This window comes from Pelobates fuscus, chromosome 11 (assembly GCF_036172605.1).
Source record: "Pelobates fuscus isolate aPelFus1 chromosome 11, aPelFus1.pri, whole genome shotgun sequence".
NCBI lineage: Eukaryota > Metazoa > Chordata > Amphibia > Anura > Pelobatidae > Pelobates > Pelobates fuscus.
The window spans coordinates 4848602-4867850 of NC_086327.1; the positions used below are offsets into that span (position 1 = coordinate 4848602).

Below are 19249 nucleotides of genomic sequence, written 5' to 3' on the forward strand. Positions count from 1 at the left end.
GTCAAAATGTTATCTAACCTGGGCAATAGTTACTGTCTGAGAGTGCTGAGTTAACCAGCCCCCAGTGCCCGAGTCTCACAGCCAGCTGTAGCCTCAATTTAAATCATTTTTAATAAACTTTTCAAATGATCACAATATGTTGGGAATTGATTTCTCTACAGAAGTCAACATTCAAGTGTAAAGGAATTTGATTTTTCTAACAGATTGTGATAATTTAAAAAGCTTATCAAAAATTCTTAAATCAAGACCGATTTTCAATCAATTGACATTGATAATGCAAATTAAATATAATACAAAATTACACTTCTCACACGCATGACAACCATACCATTTATATTTTAATTTTGTTAAGATAGAGAGTTTTGTGTGGATGCAGAACATTTAAAGAGACAATGTGTGGCCAACAGCCGGTCACTGCTAATCTGGATCAGAAAATGGCAAATGATCACTTACTTGTAACCGATGTTCTCCATTCTTTGATGTTAAATCCCGCAGCCTGACAGGTGGACACGTAGCTGCCGATGGCACTTGTGAAAGCAAAAGTTTGACCTTGAAACTGACAAGCATCAAAAACACAGTCATTGAAATACGTCACCGGATCAATCGAAGCATGGCAGCCGGCAAATGGGCCATCGGCCTTTTTAATGATTCCACAAAACTCATCAGCCTGGTACTTGGTTTTATCCTGGTCTGAGCACGTTGGGCAATCTCCTTCACATTGTTTGGAACACCCTGGGACTTTTCCCACCATCCAGCTATTACCAAACTCTACTGGGTTATCGTTTCTCTCACCAATGCTCATAGTGAGATCGTCATTTGGGTCTTGATTGTTGTTTCCACACAAACCGCTGACTGAGTTGGCGTAGCTGTTAGGGAGAATAACCCTACCGTAGCTGTTCCAGTCATACGTCACAGTCAGACCAAAATCTGTCTTAATGAATCCATGGACGCCCTTAATGAAAGCTGTTATTTTGTTATTTTCAAAGGAAAATGGAAGTTGGGTTTGGATACCGTTCACCTATAACACAAAAACAAGTATTATTAATATGTTTTTTAAAATGCACATTTCCATCTGTAATTGATTAATTACTTTGACAAATAACACTACCAAACAACAAACACTTTTACACTCCTGACACCTTGAAAAGCATGTGTTGCCAAACAAGGACAATTTGTTAGAGTCCAAGTGATACATAAATAGCTGATCTGATATAAAAGGGTTAGCAAAGAGCTGTATCCCAGATATACAGGGTTAGTAACTAGCTGTATCCCAGATATACAGGGTTAGTAAATAGCTATATCCCAGATATACAGGGTTAGTAAATAGCTATATCCCAGATATACAGGGTTAGTAAATAGCTATATCCCAGATATACAGGGTTAGTAACTAGCTGTATCCCAGATATACAGGGTTAGTAAATAGCTATATCCCAGATATACAGGGTTAGTAAATAGCTATATCCCAGATATACAGGGTTAGTAAATAGCTATATCCCAGATATACAGGGTTAGTAAATAGCTATATCCCAGATATACAGGGTTAGTAACTAGCTGTATCCCAGATATACAGGGTTAGTAAATAGCTATATCCCAGATATACAGGGTTAGTAAATAGCTATCTCCCAGATATACAGGGTTAGTAAATAGTTATATCCCAGATATACAGGGTTAGTAAATAGCTATATCCCAGATATACAGGGTTAGTAAATAGCTATATCCCAGATATACAGGGTTAGTAAATAGCTGTATCCCAGATATACAGGGTTAGTAACTAGCTATATCCCAGATATACAGGGTTAGTAACTAGCTGTATCCCAGATATACAGGGTTAGTAAATAGCTGTATCCCAGATATACAGGGTTAGTAAATAGTTATATCCCAGATATACAGGGTTAGTAAATAGCTATATCCCAGATATACAGGGTTAGTAACTAGCTGTATCCCAGATATACAGGGTTAGTAAATAGCTGTATCCCAGATATACAGGGTTAGTAACTAGCTGTATCCCAGATATACAGGGTTAGTAAATAGTTATATCCCAGATATACAGGGTTAGTAAATAGCTATATCCCAGATATACAGGGTTAGTAAATAGCTATATCCCAGATATACAGGGTTAGTAAACAGCTGTATCCCAGATATACAGGGTTAGTAAATAGCTATATCCCAGATATACAGGGTTAGTAAATAGCTATATCCCAGATATACAGGGTTAGTAACTAGCTGTATCCCAGATATACAGGGTTAGTAACTAGCTGTATCCCAGATATACAGGGTTAGTAAAGAGCTATATCCCAGATATACAGGGTTAGTAAATAGTTATATCCCAGATATACAGGGTTAGTAACTAGCTATATCCCAGATATACAGGGTTAGTAAATAGTTATATCCCAGATATACAGGGTTAGTAAATAGCTATATCCCAGATATACAGGGTTAGTAACTAGCTGTATCCCAGATATACAGGGTTAGTAAATAGTTATATCCCAGATATACAGGGTTAGTAAAGAGCTATATCCCAGATATACAGGGTTAGTAACTAGCTGTATCCCAGATATACAGGGTTAGTAAATAGCTGTATCCCAGATATACAGGGTTAGTAACTAGCTGTATCCCAGATATACAGGGTTAGTAAATAGCTATATCCCAGATATACAGGGTTAGTAAATAGCTATATCCCAGATATACAGGGTTAGTAAATAGCTGTATCCCAGATATACAGGGTTAGTAAATAGTTATATCCCAGATATACAGGGTTAGTAAATAGCTATATCCCAGATATACAGGGTTAGTAACTAGCTGTATCCCAGATATACAGGGTTAGTAACTAGCTGTATCCCAGATATACAGGGTTAGTAAATAGTTATATCCCAGATATACAGGGTTAGTAACTAGCTATATCCCAGATATACAGGGTTAGTAACTAGCTGTATCCCAGATATACAGGGTTAGTAAATAGCTATATCCCAGATATACAGGGTTAGTAAATAGTTATATCCCAGATATGCAGGGTTAGTAAATAGCTATATCCCAGATATACAGGGTTAGTAAATAGCTATATCCCAGATATACAGGGTTAGTAACTAGCTGTATCCCAGATATACAGGGTTAGTAAATAGTTATATCCCAGATATACAGGGTTAGTAAATAGTTATATCCCAGATATACAGGGTTAGTAAATAGCTATATCCCAGATATACAGGGTTAGTAACTAGCTGTATCCCAGATATACAGGGTTAGTAAATAGTTATATCCCAGATATGCAGGGTTAGTAAATAGCTATATCCCAGATATACAGGGTTAGTAAATAGCTATATCCCAGATATACAAGGTTAGTAAATAGATGTATCCCACATATACAGGGTTAGTAAATAGCTGTATCCCAGATATACAGGGTTAGTAAATAGCTGTATCCCAGATATACAGGGTTAGTAAATAGCTATATCCCAGATATACAGGGTTAGTAAATAGCTGTATCCCAGATATACAGGGTTAGTAAATAGCTGTATCCCAGATATACAGGGTTAGTAAATAGCTATATCCCAGATATACAGGGTTAGTAAAGAGCTATATCCCAGATATACAGGGTTAGTAAAGAGCTATATCCCAGATATACAGGGTTAGTAAATAGCTATATCCCAGGTATACAGGGTTAGTAAATAGCTATATCCCAGATATACAGGGTTAGTAAATAGCTATATCCCAGATATACAGGGTTAGTAAAGAGCTATATCCCAGATATACAGGATTAGTAAATAGCTATATCCCAGATATACAGGGTTAGTAAATAGCTATATCCCAGATATACAGGGTTAGTAAATAGCTATATCCCAGATATACAGGGTTAGTAAAAAGCTGTATCCCAGATATACAGGGTTAGTAAATAGCTGTATCCCAGATATACAGGGTTAGTAAATAGCTATATCCCAGATATACAGGGTTAGTAAATAGCTGTATTCCAGATATACAGGGTTAGTAAATAGCTATATCCCAGATATACAGGGTTAGTAAATAGCTATATCCCAGATATACAGGGTTAGTAAATAGCTGTATCCCAGATATACAGGGTTAGTAAATAGCTATCTCCCAGATATACAGGGTTAGTAAATAGCTATATCCCAGATATACCGTATTAGTAAAGAGCTATATCCCAGATACAGGGTTAGTAAATAGCTATATCCCAGATATACAGGGTTAGTAAATAGCTATATCCCAGATATACAGGGTTTGTAAATAGCTGTATCCCAGATATACAGGGTTAGTAAATAGCTATATCCCAGATATACAGGGTTAGTAAATAGCTATATCCCAGATATACAGGGTTAGTAAATAGCTGTATCCCAGATATACAGGGTTAGTAAATAGCTATATCCCAGATATACAGGGTTAGTAAATAGCTGTATCCCAGATATACAGGGTTAGTAAATAGCTATATCCCAGATATATAGGGTAGGATATATACAGAATAAAAAACCCTCAATGTAAAACTTTCTTCTCATGAAAAGTAAAATAGTGATATCACTGCTTAGTACCACTGAATACAAAGTTAGGTATTTGTGCTTATTACTGTTTTAAGCTTTTTGCTCCCAGGCATTGCAGCCAATTCTTACCAGAAGTTTTCTGGGATAGTCTTTACTGATGACGATAGTTTGATTAAAAACTTCAAATGTAACCTCCTTAGTAGATGAAACAACTCGATTGCCACGGTTGTTATTTTGAGCTGTGACTGTAAAGGGTGTTAACGAGGGATCCGTTGAGGTGACTTTCACCAGTTGATAGATGCACGTGCCCATGAAATCAATTTTTTTTCCATCAAAGGTAATGTAATGGGGGTCTCCCGAGAATGTACAGGTTGAATAGCCGGACGGGTAACAGCCACGTTTTCCATCAACAACTGAACACCTCTCGTTCGACTTGCACTTCTTCTCTTGGCAAACCACTTTACCAGAGGCTGGATCGCACATACAATATGAGCTGCAGCTCTCGTCAGACCAATAACCTTCGTTTGGTTCATAATAGAAACCGTTGTAGTTGCAGCCACAGCTAGTCGCAGGCACGCACTTGCCACCACTGAGAATGAATCCAGTGTTACATTGACAGGTCTCCACGCATGGTTCCGTGCAGCTCTCCTGAGACGTACGGTCTGCACAGCTTGCCGGACACCCAGTACCACACGCTTCATAATGGCTGTTCTGAGGACATTCCATAGCTACGAGCAAAAATAACAATCAAATAACAAATCAAATTCACGTGTCATGTTTGTTATTTCCACATGAGGTAGTACATATAGGCCTTACTTCATATTGGCCTTCGATTTAATATGCTTTCCAATTGATTCAATACCTGTTAGAAAATGTTCTAAATTATTTATCTACAGAAGTCACCATTCATGTGAATGGGAATAGTCATAGATACGTCATTTGGAATGTTTTTGTCACACTATTGAATCATTTAGAAATATTATTAAATCAATGCCTAAGAGCTTAATTCTTGGAATTCTACCAACACATTTGGGAATGCACAAACGTTATTCCCAGTTTTTATTGTCAGACCTCTGCAACTCACCATTGAACGAAACTCCTTGGTATGCAATGTATATGATACTCAGAAGAGAAACGTGGATCTGTTCTGTTAGCATATGCAATAAATGGGCAGCATAATATAAAACAGGTTTCATGTTTGTAACAAGACAGAACATGGTGTTATGTGTTTAAAATATTACATTTATAGGACAAAAAAAAAACGTGTATTTTCCAATTTTGCATTCTTTTTTTTTTTTTTTAAATAAAGTCCAGCTCAACTTTGAAAGACTTTGGCCAACAGATAAGGAGCCGAAGCAGAGAGGCAGACTCCCAGCACGTCCTGCGTTCTGTTTCAGCTTGTCATTGGCTGCTAGTTTGTGCTCATTGTGAAGATTGACGACAGTCATTGAATTAAGCAATTTGATTGGCTGCTCACACAGAGCAATGCCGTGACATCTTTAATTCCCTAAAAATACTGCACTGTTTAGTTATAAGCTATTGCATCTATTTTATCAATAAAACATTCTAATGGCCACGATTTTTCTTTAAAGATATCATGAATGAAGAGCAGAGAATGTCATGTTCTTCTCGAATTGCGATTTTCTTTGCACATTGATGAGTGCCAGACTATGCACATTGCAATTTCCCCCTAGATTATTAAGCCAAGTGCAGCTCAGTTCTCATTTGTACACTACAATATGTTTTTATATAAAATGTCTGCAGCTTCCTCAAGCCATACAACAGATTTAGGTAACGGGCAAGTGGACTTAGACTGAGAACTGAAATGCTGCATAATATATTCAGTATCTGTCATAGTAGTGTACATTGTATTAGTCGTATTAGTCCAGTAGACAAGATGCCAAAATCCCAGAGTATTGCAGTATGTAATGATACCTGTTTTATTGGACTAACATAATGACTCTCCTCTGTTTATTTACCTTTTCTGGCTATTCTCAGCCAACCTGCACCTTTCACTTTGAGGCACATCGTCTGCTATTTATGACACCCCACTCAACCCCCTCCTTCCCCTTCTCTAACATCAGTTGTTTTAAGTGTTTAACTCGATCAGATTGCTCAGTATTGCTTCGGACTTGAGGAATAGAGGAAAACTCTCTAAAACTTGTCTTTGAAATACTGTGTTAGTCCAATAAAAGAGGTATCATTGCATACTGCAATACTCTGGGATTTGGGCATTATATATTCAGTTATATTGTTAAACTGGGTGTCAGGCTCACACCTAATTGCAACTAATTCTAATTTCAAGTTTCCTGAGAAATAAGGGCTAATTTGGGCATATTTAGAGAAGTTTGGTGTATACAGAATTTACCCATGTTTATGATGTAGCCATTGTTCTCATGCATCGTACCTGAATGTTTTGCTAATGTGATGGAACTTTCGATTTCCAGAAAGATTGCAAACACAAAAAAGATAATTTTTTTAAAAGGTGATAGAATATACCCCATATTTTACAGGAACACAACTATCGCCCACAGTTTGTTTGTGAAACTTACGTATTTTCATTATTAGTTGTACTTACGACAGGATGTCTTTTCCCTCCAGGAAGAAACATCAACACCTTGTGTTCTGCATTCGGCAGCATAGGCTTCGAGAGCATGGCACAGGAATAGTCTGGCTCCTCCGTTCATGCAGACGTCAAAGACACAATTGTTAAAGAAGTTCTCTGTATCTATTGCTGGATGGCATTTGGAAAAAGGACCTTTGTCTTTCGTTAACATTCCACATGACGTTTCGCCTGCATATTTGCTTTTTTCCTTTTCATCACATGTTGGGCATTTACCGACACATGCGTCTGTACAAAATGGGTCTTTATCGTTGCCTTTCCAGCTTTCGGCCCATTCCGTGATAGAGCGGGCTGTTGTGTTGTCTGATTTTTTCATATCATCTTGACTATTTTCATTGAAGTTTCCACACAGACCTGTTGTAAGGCCGTAGTAGCTGCTTGGTAATTTTACGATAACTTGCCAGTTCCAGTCAAAGGAAACACGCAGGCCAAAATCGGTAATTATTAATGCGGTTTTTCCACTCGGCTCTATTCGAATTTTTCCTCCTTCCAAAATCACTGGTAAGTTTTGTAAAATTCCATCAACCTAAAGAAAATTAAGACATTTTTAAATTCAAGAAAACGCTTGAAAAGGACTCATTTTAGTTTAAATGCTGGATAAATAGGGCTAAAGAAAGGAGAAATTTCAGAAAAATAAATTGGTATAAAGGAAGATATTTTATGATAATAAATGGGGATATTTCTCGCTAATTTTACTTTGCTGCTGAGAAGATATTGATAATAATGTTTAGGATTACAATTAGGGGATACCTGCAATATTTGGGTCTATACGTGTAATCTAAGGTTCATGAATACATGCTTTAATTGTAAAAAAATCCAAAGCTTGGCTCAGGCTATGTTACCAAAGAGGTGTAAGAATCAAAAGTAAAAATAAAATATATAAAAATTAATAAATCAAATAAACGCAATATACCATAAAGCAAACATCTCAGTGCAGTTTGGAATAGGGTGGTGTCATGTGCATCAGATGATAGCCTGCAGGGGTAAGTTCTGTTAGGAATTAAAGTTATTTTATTCAACAATACGAAATAAATCAAGTTTATTCGGTAAAGTGTAATAAATCAGCCCAAGCTGTCTTTAAATTTGAGGCCATCATTGCAGTATTTTTTTTTTCCAGGCTAATACCTGGCTCACAATATTTGGCTGTTTCTAAAAATCTGAAATAATGCTCCAGAATATTCACCCGAATCCTTGGTGTTTCTCCCTTTTTAATGGAAATTGTGTGCCCATGCACAGTGGTAGTAACCATTCTGACATATGCAACTATGCTGCTCCCACGAAATTCATTCTTCTCCTCAATACTGAAAGGTACTAGGCCACTGTCACCTCCACTGTACTTGGACAGAACATAAGTGCATGTGCCCTGAAGGTCAAACTTGTAGCCATCAAAGGTGTTGTAATGTGGGTCGCCCCAGCCCCAGCATGTGCCCACATATTTGTAAGAACACGTTGCTTTGCCATCTTTAACTTCACATTTCTCTCCAGCCCGGCATCGAGCTCTTGCACATGGATCTAAAAATAAGATTGCAGGATATCTGAGTACTTTATCAAACGTGGTCAATAGAAAAAGCCTGTCATTTTATTTACCTCTGACATATCATATTTTTATATTTAAATGCAGTAAGGTCATTATAAAAAAAAGTAGGAAACAAAAGAGGTCAAGTGACTGGAGAAGGGAAAGTATGAAGGTAAAAATTCAGAAGACGGACAAATAAACTAGCAAGCAGCTTGAGAACTCAGAGAGCAGACAACCGGGGATCTGAGGCAGGGAAGACACAGAATAAGAGGGTGAAAATATATTCACATCAATCACATGGGTATGAAAACCTGGATTAGTCATGTAGATGCTGTGTCATATGAATGTTCATTTTCTTTTTGTATCTGATTGTTCACCTTGGCTATTAGGAAATATACTTTAAAGATAAAATCTCAGCACGTATTCAATTTCAAAGAACATTGATTATAATCATGGAACGGCACTCCGAGACAGTCAACATCGAAGGTCAAGAAATCGCCATAAAATAATTCTTTATGAACTGAATGCCGTCACTGTATTTGGAGACACTGGATCTTTTATTTTATTCCCTACTACATGTCATTGGCAGAAATAATCAATCGAACAAGATATATTTCAATTTGTACATTTAGAAGCAAGTTAACTAACGTGCGTATAGACTTAAAGGGTTTCATGAAAACACAGTTTTTGGTTAGAGTAACCCTTGCTGTGCTGGCTCACCTCTCCCAATATTTGTAATATTATTATTTATTTTTAGTTTAAACTAATCTCCAATCCAGCATCGGGGCCAAGTTGTTCAAACAGCCAATTCTCTTCTGCTGACATCACTTGCCCTAGCTGGGGGAGAGGGATGTAGTGGGAGGACGGGCTGGTGGGAGGACATGAGTGACATGGAGGGTGGTCTGTGCCACCAATCGATGCCTATTGCCAAAATGCTCTGCACAGAATTGACATTAGCATGTTCACAACGCTTGTTTCCAGTTGATTAATGATGCCCCGATGTCGCTGTGTAATTCCACCTCCGGCAGAGGGGTTAAACTGTATGTGCAGCGTTTTATAGCGCATTGCTGCTTATACAGACTGCAGGCACCGTGACCACTTTAAATCTCTGAAGTGGTCATGGTGCTTGGAGTAAACCTTTAATTGTTTTCCTCATGTTAATGCCTAAATCCCTATTATTCCCTATTAGAATTTCGATTTTTTTTTAATTTTCTTAATTAATTTTAAGAAAATGTTATGTCGTGGAAATTGTGTTTCAGTGAAACATCAGAAACTTACCACCCACAAGTCTTGGAGCAACTAAGCCATATCCAATCTGATTGGAGAATCCAATGCTCAGGAGACCAAATGGAGAATTTTTGTTTTCTATAACATGTTTGCTAGATCCTGTTCCAAGATTATATTCTCCCCACGAGTATTCTGTTTCTGGAAATGTTTTCCATAGTATTCCACCAATGGATTTACCATCAATAGTAATTGATTTCTCTGAGGTCTTCGTTATAAGGACAGCTATATTTGTATCAAACAGGTTTTGTCCAACTATAACATAAATGTTTCCAAACTTTTCTACGTCGGGCATGTTGATCAAAAATGAGTCAAATATTTTTCTGTTAAATGTTCCACCTGTGCCATAAAACAAGATCTCCAACTTGCTGCTGGTTGTGATATACAAGGGTGAGGAGACACTGACTTCAAATTGACTGACCTCTCCTCCTCTGACTTGCTTAGTACCCTTTTTAGAACCAGATTGGTAATCCAGAGTAGTATCTTGTGAGGCCACCACAAATGCAATGTCAAATTTACTTTGAAAGGACAAGCCTGGGATGAAGAATGTTGATCCCCAACTTGACACAGGTAACAGCTGCTCATACACATGATCACAGTGTCCATTTTTCATAGAACATGTGTGTCCACATAGGACAGCCACTGGATATTTAGACATTACTTTTGTCCCAGACAGATCATCAGTGCTCTGGAACTGAGCTGCTTGGAAGGGTTCCAGAACCACGGTAAATTTGCTTCCAGCAGGATATTTCACTTTATTAAAAGTGACAAGACCTTTAAGATAGATATCGATAATATTCGGCTTGTCATAAGTAACTACAGAGAATTCTGTATACTGGTTACTGGGTCCCCATGGAGGAGTGACAATGTAGTACTCAACTCCGAGCTCACTCACAGGGTAAAGTAAGGCTGAGTCAGAGCTGAGGCGTTTGTAACTTCGGGAAAACACACTGATATCTGCTGAAGCTCGGACTATCACTGAAGATGAAAATGTGCCTGTCCCAATCAGCTCAACATTTCCCTTTAAATGAATTGAAGCCAGTTGGCCTTTGGCAAGTGTAACTTCTTTTTTAAACCCAGACTTGTTCACTGTGACAGAAACAGCAGTGGACGGTGAAGAGCCAACCACCACCAACTCAACATCTGGAACCTCTTTAGGGTCGTAATTTTGCATGAAGACAGTGATAAACTCTCTCCCTAGTGGGTTTCCTGATCCAAACTCTGTAATATAAAGCACAACATCATAATGTTAAAAGGTTTTGGTGTAACATCAGTACCTCCAGCATCTCCTTGCTTTTTGTTCTCCTCTCTGGTATTCACCCGTGTGATGGTTTCAGTCAACGTTGTGTAACAGCAGCTATATAGTTTTTTTTAACAGGTTCTGACATATCTCACTACTAGTGAACCATTGTTACATTGTCGTGACCTTTATTTCTATTCTCCCTGTTTCAAAGCCTATGTGTCGGTAGGTTGTGATCAAAGAGGAGAAAGAATTTCACCTCTAAAGAGCAAGAGCAAGTCAGGAGATCCACCAGGACGGTGCATTCACATTGCAGAATATTACACACAGAGCTGTAACAAATGAACTCGGTTTTTTTATATGATAATACAAATTGACCATAGTCTGTTTTCCTGCCCCCTGTGTGTATTATTGCGCTGTGTGTACTTACGTTGTTCCTGTTTCACCGGTAGCGCTGGCTGTTTTATTTCAACCGTCATTTGCCCTAAACAAAGCCAGAAATATGTAACTTTTTATGGAATTGCAAGTAGGACACATAAACATTTTTACATTGATTTAACTGCTAAAACTGGAAATGAATTCTAAAATAAAATATATGAAATATAAATTCTGCATTGCCGTTAAAGGGAACATTGCTATTCAATAAGCAGAGAAAACCTTCTACAAGAGATGGTCATCTCAGATTATTGCAGTGGTTATAGTGCGATGAGTCTTTGGGTTGTGAAAGCAAGTTAAGCTACCATCAAAGTGCAGTATTTACATTTTTTGTCAAAGTGTTCACGCAGTTTGATTTAAAAAAAAAAACTGTCACTCAAAGCCTAGCAATACTGCCATTAACATTCATGGAGACTGGCAAGGGGGCCACTAAGCAACGGTCCTTGAGCCACTTGCCTTTAGGGGCTCTAATATGGGGCCTTACCTTCACTATCCCTATTCTAATTAGAAGCATCTGGGGGGGGGGGGAGTTAGCAGAGTACTTCAAGAGGAGGGGGACGGGCAGAAGGCAGAAACTGTGCAGAATAGACAAGCATTGAGGATAACGTAACCCAGATCATTGGAGATATTTGGTGCACACAGCACCTAGCATGGTTTAATTATTTGTGCTAATTTATTGATGTTATTTCATGTTTTCGTAAAAATCCAAACACTAACAGATATGCCATTTTATATATTTTCACATTATTTTTGTACTAAATTATTGCTTGTTTTATATTCTTACCATACTATTATGGGACCTGTGTCACTAATAATAGTAATAGATATATAATTTATGTTTTTAAATGGTATTTTATTTACCTTTGAGACAGGGTGCAACAGATCCATAGGCCATATTTATCGAGTATCCAATGCTTGCAAGACCGAATGGAACGGTAGAGTGTTTCACCCTATGAAAACTGAAGCCACGAGTCAACCTGTATTCTCCCCAAGAGTATTCTGAGCTGGGGAACTTCTTCCAATCAATACCTTCTAGAGGCTTCTCATCAATGGTGAGACCGGAGATACCCGAATTCTTGATTGTGAAAATACCCAGATTATTATCTATTTTGTCCTGACCAATGAGCTCATATTCAAGGCCAAAACTCATCATATCGAGTCGGTTGGTGAGGAATGGTTTAAAAGGCTTGCCTTGTAATGTCCCTCCAGTGCCATAATATAAGACTTGAATTCCTGTGCTGGCTTTGAGAAACAGAGGAGAAGAAAAAGAAACATTGAACTGGACCACCTCTCCAGCTGCCACTGTTTTTTGCCCCTTTTCTGTTCCTGTTTGGTAACGTAGTGTAGTAACCTGGGAAGCTACAACAAACACAATATCTGAGAGTGGCTGGAAGGACAAGCCAGGAATGAAGAAGGTAGTCCCCCATCTTTCAACAGGAAGAAGCTGCTCGTAGACATGACCACAATTTCCATTCTTCTGGGAGCATGTGTGCCCACTAAGGACGGATACAGGATATTGAGCTACTACCTTGGTGCCTGAGAGATCATCTTTACTCTGAAATTGGAATATTTGATATGGTTCCATAGTAAGTGTTAGCATGCTATTCATGGGGTAATTCTTGCCTTGGAATATTAATGCACCTTTTAGATAGATATCAATAGTCGTGGGTTTATCATATGAGCCAACTGAAAACTCCTTAAATTCAGTGCTTGGTCCCCATGGGGGGGTAAGAATATAATATTCCGTTCCCCAGAGTTGTACGGGGTAATTTAAAGCTGTGTCAGAGCTACCAACTTTAGAATTGCGTGTAACAAGCGCAATTTCAGCATCTGCTTTGATGACCACAGATTTTGGGGATGGACCTGTCCCGAGCAACTCCACGGGTTCTGTGACAGGGATAGAAATGGTTTCTCCATCTTCAACCTTAACATAAGTCTTAAAATCAGATTTATTAACAGTGACAGATACCAAGGTGGACGGGGATGTTCCTGTAACCAGCAGCTCTAGTTGAGGTTTTTCTCTGGCATCATGATTCTGCAAAAATGTTGTTACAAACTCGGTGCCTATGGTAGTCACGTCTTTAACACCTGGGAAAATATACAGAAAATGTAAATATATCTTTATCCAAGTAATGTTAAATTACACTAATAAATCACAAGACTTAGCAAGTCAAATACATTTTCACTGTTTAAAAGGTTTTGCAGTTTACTTTGTATACAATCACCAATTACAGCAAAGTTTGTTCAAAATAATAACTGGGACTCTAAAGACATTAAACTATAGTTTCATCATCCACAGACTTGATTAATTAAAGGATTCCTTAATCAAATCAGAAATGTTTTTTTATTATCTATTATCTATTCAATGTAGCTTTTTGCAAATTTCAATACAAAGCAGACTGGGCATGAACAATGAATGAAAATATAAAAATCTCTTAGAAGGTCCAAAAAATAACATAACAGAAGGCCAAGTCTCATTGAGCACATCGAACAAGAGAAACACTCATGGTAACCAGGTAAAACAAACTTTATTACGCCGTCATCATCAAGTCCCAGAATCAGGACACCAGTGGTAAAGAGGTTGAGAGAGTGACACGATCATGCCATTGGCATGAAAGGGTGGACCTGCATGAAAAAGTCCGCTCAGAAAGGGTGGAAGGTCAGCCTGTTGGGAATTGTAGCCGGGTCATTGTTTCATTGATCCCTGCAGGATCGTAGTGCCCTAAACAAAGCCCTTGTACTTCTAGTGATGTGCCTCAGCTATGATTGCTGTGGACAATTCCCTGGTGTAACCAAAAGTGAGACACCGGGGAACTAAGGCATGACAGTAGGACAGGAAGTGAAACATCTATACTGTCCCAGCGAAATAGAGACGGTTGGGAGGTATGGTTTATCCAAAAATATTACATAAGTTGAAAAGCTTATCTAATAATATTAAATTGAGGCCTTACTTGAAAAAAAAGACTTGTTTTGTATGGTTTTCAGGGATGTTTAAAAAGCAGTAAATACCCACATTACTTCTGCAGCAAGCTCTATTATGCATGCCAAATGTTTACTACTGATCGCTGACTGTGATTTGTCATATCATGTAAAGAAAAGCAAAACTCAAAACAAAGCAGAACATTTTCACCATTTATATATATTACGTTTTCTATAGCGATCAATAAGTCCATTTTATTTCATAAATAGGAAATATTACATACTAATAATTATGTCTATACCTTAACTTAATAAGTGCTTCCCATACACCTATAATGACCAACAGCACTGCTAGATAGATAGGGTGTCAGTTTTGTTTATTGCCAATTCCTAACAATAATCAGCTCAAGCCAGACAAAAATCTTCAACCAACCATGACAGTGATGGTGTTTACAGCCAGCTGATGGGTTCATGCACCAAGAGTGAGTCCCTCCCACAGATACATACATGTCCTTGGATTTTAACATTCTTGTTTCCCCACCCGACTAATCCAAGGAAGCAATGATCTCAGAGAACGTTTCAAGGACTTGTTTCTTGCAAATATGGATACAATGTATGTGCTACATAAGATGGACAACAAATACCTACCTCCCTGTTGAAGCTCCAGGCTGATAAGAGTCTCTTTTTCAGTTTGCCCCTCTGTAAAAACACATTAGACATTATTATTAAAAACAAAGAAAGTTGTTGTACTGGTTTATAACCACCACATTTCGTTTTGTGGAACAGGCAGCTTGTTGTGGGACACAGTTGTGTTTTCAAACATTTTCACAGGAGAGCAGGACACATGGGCATTGTCCTCTCATTGAATGTTGACATATTAAACATTTAAGGTGGTTCTCTGACATGTTTGCTTATTTTGTTTTTAAATTTTAAATAATACAAGTCTTCAAAAATCGTTCTTAAGCATTTTTTTGTTTCTACCGTATTCAGAAGTAATATGTCCCTGGCTTCTTTTTCTCTGTTGAAGTCACAATGTTAATTGACTGATGACCGAGGACTACACTATGTAAACTGACTGAAGGCTGTGGTCAGACGCAGATAAACCAACAATCATGCTAACTTCTCTGGTAACCTGTTCATTAATAGGATTGTACAAAAACAAAAGGTCACCCTTTCAGACTTTAGGATGGAAAAGCTGTGGAATTATCTGCCTACAGAGGTAGTTTTGTCAGTTTCTATACCTGTAAAGTACCTCTCAGTACCATAACCAATGCTGAGGAGACCAAACGGTATGGTAGCTTGCCGAAAATGTTTATGTGTGAAGAATGTGTCTAATGTTTTTATTTTGCAAAAATGTCAGATTTCAATAGGAATTGATTCTTTTATAAAAAGAAAGAAACAAAAGAGGTCAAGTGACTGGAGAAGGGAAAGTATGAAGGTAAAAATTCAGAAGACGGACAAAAAAACTAACAAGCAGCTTGAAAAGAACTCAGAGAGCCAACAACCGGGATCTGAGGCAGGGAAGACACAGAATAAGAGGGTGAAAATATATTCACATCAATCACATGGGTATGAAAACCTGGATTAGTCATGTAGATGCTGTGTCATATGAATATTCATTTTCTTTTTGTATCTGACTGTTCACCTTAGCTATTAGGAAATATACTTTAAAGATAAAATCTCAGCACGTATTCAATTTCAAAGAACATTGATTATAATCATGGAACGGCACTCCGAGACAGTCAACATCGAAGGTCAAGAAATGGCCATAAAATAATGCTTTATGAACTGAATGCCGTCACTGTATTTGGAGACACTGGATCTTTTATTTTATTCTCTACTACATGTCATTGGCAGAAATAATCAATCGGACAAGATATATTTAAATTTGTACATTTAGAAGCAAGTTAACTAACGTGTGTATAGACTTAAAGGGTTTCATGAAAACACAGTTTTTGGTTACAGTATCCCTTGCTGTGCCGGCTCACCTCTCCCAATATTTGTAATATTATTTTTTATTTTTAGTTTAAACTAATCTCCAATCCAGCGTCGGGGCCAAGTTGTTCCAGCAGCCAATTCTTTTCTGCTGACATCACTTGCCCTAGCTGGGGGAGAGGGATGTAGTGGGAGGATGGGCTGATGGGAGGACATGATTAACACGGAGGGTGGTCTGTGCCACCAATCGATGCCTATTGACAAAATGCTCTGCACAGAATTGACATTAGCATGTCCACAACTCTTGTGTCCGGTTGATTAGTGATGCCCCGATGTCGCTGTGTAATTCCACCTCCGGCAGAGGGGTTAAACTCTGTATGTGCAGCGTTTCATAGCGCATTGCTGCTTATACAGACTGCAGGCACCATGAGCACTTTACATCTCTGAAGTGGTCATGGTGCTTGGAGTAACCCTTTAATTGGTTTCCTCATGTTAATGCCTAAATCCCTATTATTCCCTATTAGAATTTAGATGTTTTAATTTTCTTGCAGTTTTTAAAATGTCTTAATTAATTTTAAGAAAATGTTGTGGAAATTGTGTTTCAGTGAAACATCAGAAACTTACCACCCACAAGACTTGGAGCAACTAAGCCATATCCGATCTGATCGGAGAATCCAATGCTCAGGAGACCAAATGGAGAATTTTTGTTTTCTATAACATGTTTGCTCGATCCTGTTCCAAGATTATATTCTCCCCACGAGTATTCGGTTTCTGGAAATGTTTTCCATTGTATTCCACTCATAGAGTTACCATCAATAGTAATTGATTTCTCTGAGGTCTTCGTTATAAGGACAGCTATATTTGTATCAAACAGGTTTTGTCCAACTATAACATAAATGTTTCCAAACTTGTCTACGTCGGGCATGTTGATAAAAAATGAGTCGAATATTTTTCCGTTAAATGTTCCACCTGTGCCATAAAACAAGATCTCCAACTTGCTGCTGGTTGTGATATACAAGGGTGAGGAGGCACTGACTTCAAATTGACTGACCTCTCCTCCTCTGACTTGCTTTGTACCCTTTTTAGAACCAGATTGGTAATCCAGAGTTGTATCTTGTGAGGCCACCACAAAAGCAATGTCAAATTTACTTTGAAAGGACAAGCCTGGGATGAAGAATGTTGATCCCCAACTTGACACAGGTAACAGCTGCTCATACACATGATCACAGTGTCCATTTTTCATAGAACATGTGTGTCCACATAGGACAGCCACTGGATATTTAGAAATGACTTTTGTCCCAGACAGATCATCAATGCTCTGGAACTGAGCTGCTTGGAAGGGTTCCAGAACCACGGTAAATTTGCTTCCAGCAGGATATTTCACTTTATTAAAAGTGACAAGACCTTTAAGATAGATATCGATAATATTCGGCTTATCATAAGTAACTACAGAGAATTCTGTATACTGGTTACTGGGTCCCCATGGAGGAGTAACAATGTAGTACTCAACTCCGAGCTCACTCACAGGGTAAAGTAAGGCTGAGTCAGAGCTGAGGCGTTTGTAACTTCGGGAAAACACACTGATATCTGCTGAAGCTCGGACTATCACTGAAGATGAAAATGTGCCTGTCCCAATCAGCTCAACATTTCCCGTTAAATGAATTGAAGCCAGTTGGCCTTTGGCAAGTGTAACTTCTTTTTTAAACCCAGACTTGTTCACTGTGACAGAAACAGCAGTGGACGGTGAAGAGCCAACCACCACCAACTCAACATCTGGAACCTCTTTAGGGTCGTAATTTTGCATGAAGACAGTGATAAACTCTCTCCCTAGTGGGTTTCCTGATCCAAACTCTGTAATGTAAAGCACAACATCATAATGTTAAAAGGTTTTGGTGTAACGTCAGTACCTCCAGCATCTCCTTGCTTTTTGTTCTCCTCTCTGGTATTCCCCCGTGTGATGGTTTCAGCCAATGTTGAGTAACAGCAGCTATATAGTTTTTTTTAAACAAGTTCTGACATATCTTGTTACTAGTGAACCATTGTTACATTGTCGTGGCCTTTATTTCTATTCTCCCTGTGTCAACTAACTCTGCTTAAATGGTTTTAGCCAATCTAAGCAATGATCTCAGAGAACTTTTCAAGGACTTGTTTCTTGCAAATATGGATACAATGTATGTGCTACATAAGATGGACAACAAATACCTACCTCCCTGTTGAAGCTCCAGGTTGATAAGATTCTCTTCTTCAGTTTGCCCCTCTGTAAAAACACATTAGACGTTATTATTAAAAACAAAGAAAGTTGTTGTACTGGTTTATAACCACCACATTTCGTTTTGTGAAACAGGCAGCTTGTTGTGGGACACAGTTGTGTTTTCAAACATTTTCACAGGAGAGCAGGACACATGGGCATTGTCCTCTCATTGAATGTTGACATATTAAACATTTAAGGTGGTTCTCTGACATGTTTGTTTATTTTGTTTTGATATTTTAAATAATACAAGTCTTCAAAATCGCATTTTTTTATTTCTACCGTATTCAGAAGTAATATGTCACTGGCTTATTTTTCTCTGTTGAAGTCACAATGTTAATTGACTGATGACCGAGGACTACACTATGTAAACTGACTGAAGGCTGTCAGACGCAGTTAAACCAACAATCATGCTAACGTCTCTGGTAACCTGTTCATTAATAGGAGTGTACAAAAACAAAAGGTCACCCTTTCAGACTTTAGGATGGAAAAGCTGTGGAATTATTTGCCGACAGAGAAGTTTGTCAGTTTCTATACCAGTAAAGTAACTCTCATTACCATAACCAAT

General features: G+C 38.1%; 1 protein-coding gene across 1 annotated transcript in view; it reads right to left on the reverse strand.

Annotated features, from left to right (window-relative positions):
• LOC134577697 (uncharacterized) overlaps positions 1-19249 on the reverse strand; it is a 131032-nt gene that overhangs the window by 14353 nt on the left and 97430 nt on the right. The window contains exons 40-47 of the mRNA XM_063436559.1: positions 18640-18690; positions 12441-13667; positions 11575-11628; positions 9899-11125; positions 8288-8616; positions 7060-7630; positions 4611-5209; positions 454-1018 (exon numbers count right to left, since the gene is read on the reverse strand). Coding sequence (XP_063292629.1) covers positions 454-1018; positions 4611-5209; positions 7060-7630; positions 8288-8616; positions 9899-11125; positions 11575-11628; positions 12441-13667; positions 18640-18690 — 4623 coding nt within the window. The remainder of the gene's footprint in view (positions 1-453; positions 1019-4610; positions 5210-7059; positions 7631-8287; positions 8617-9898; positions 11126-11574; positions 11629-12440; positions 13668-18639; positions 18691-19249) is intronic.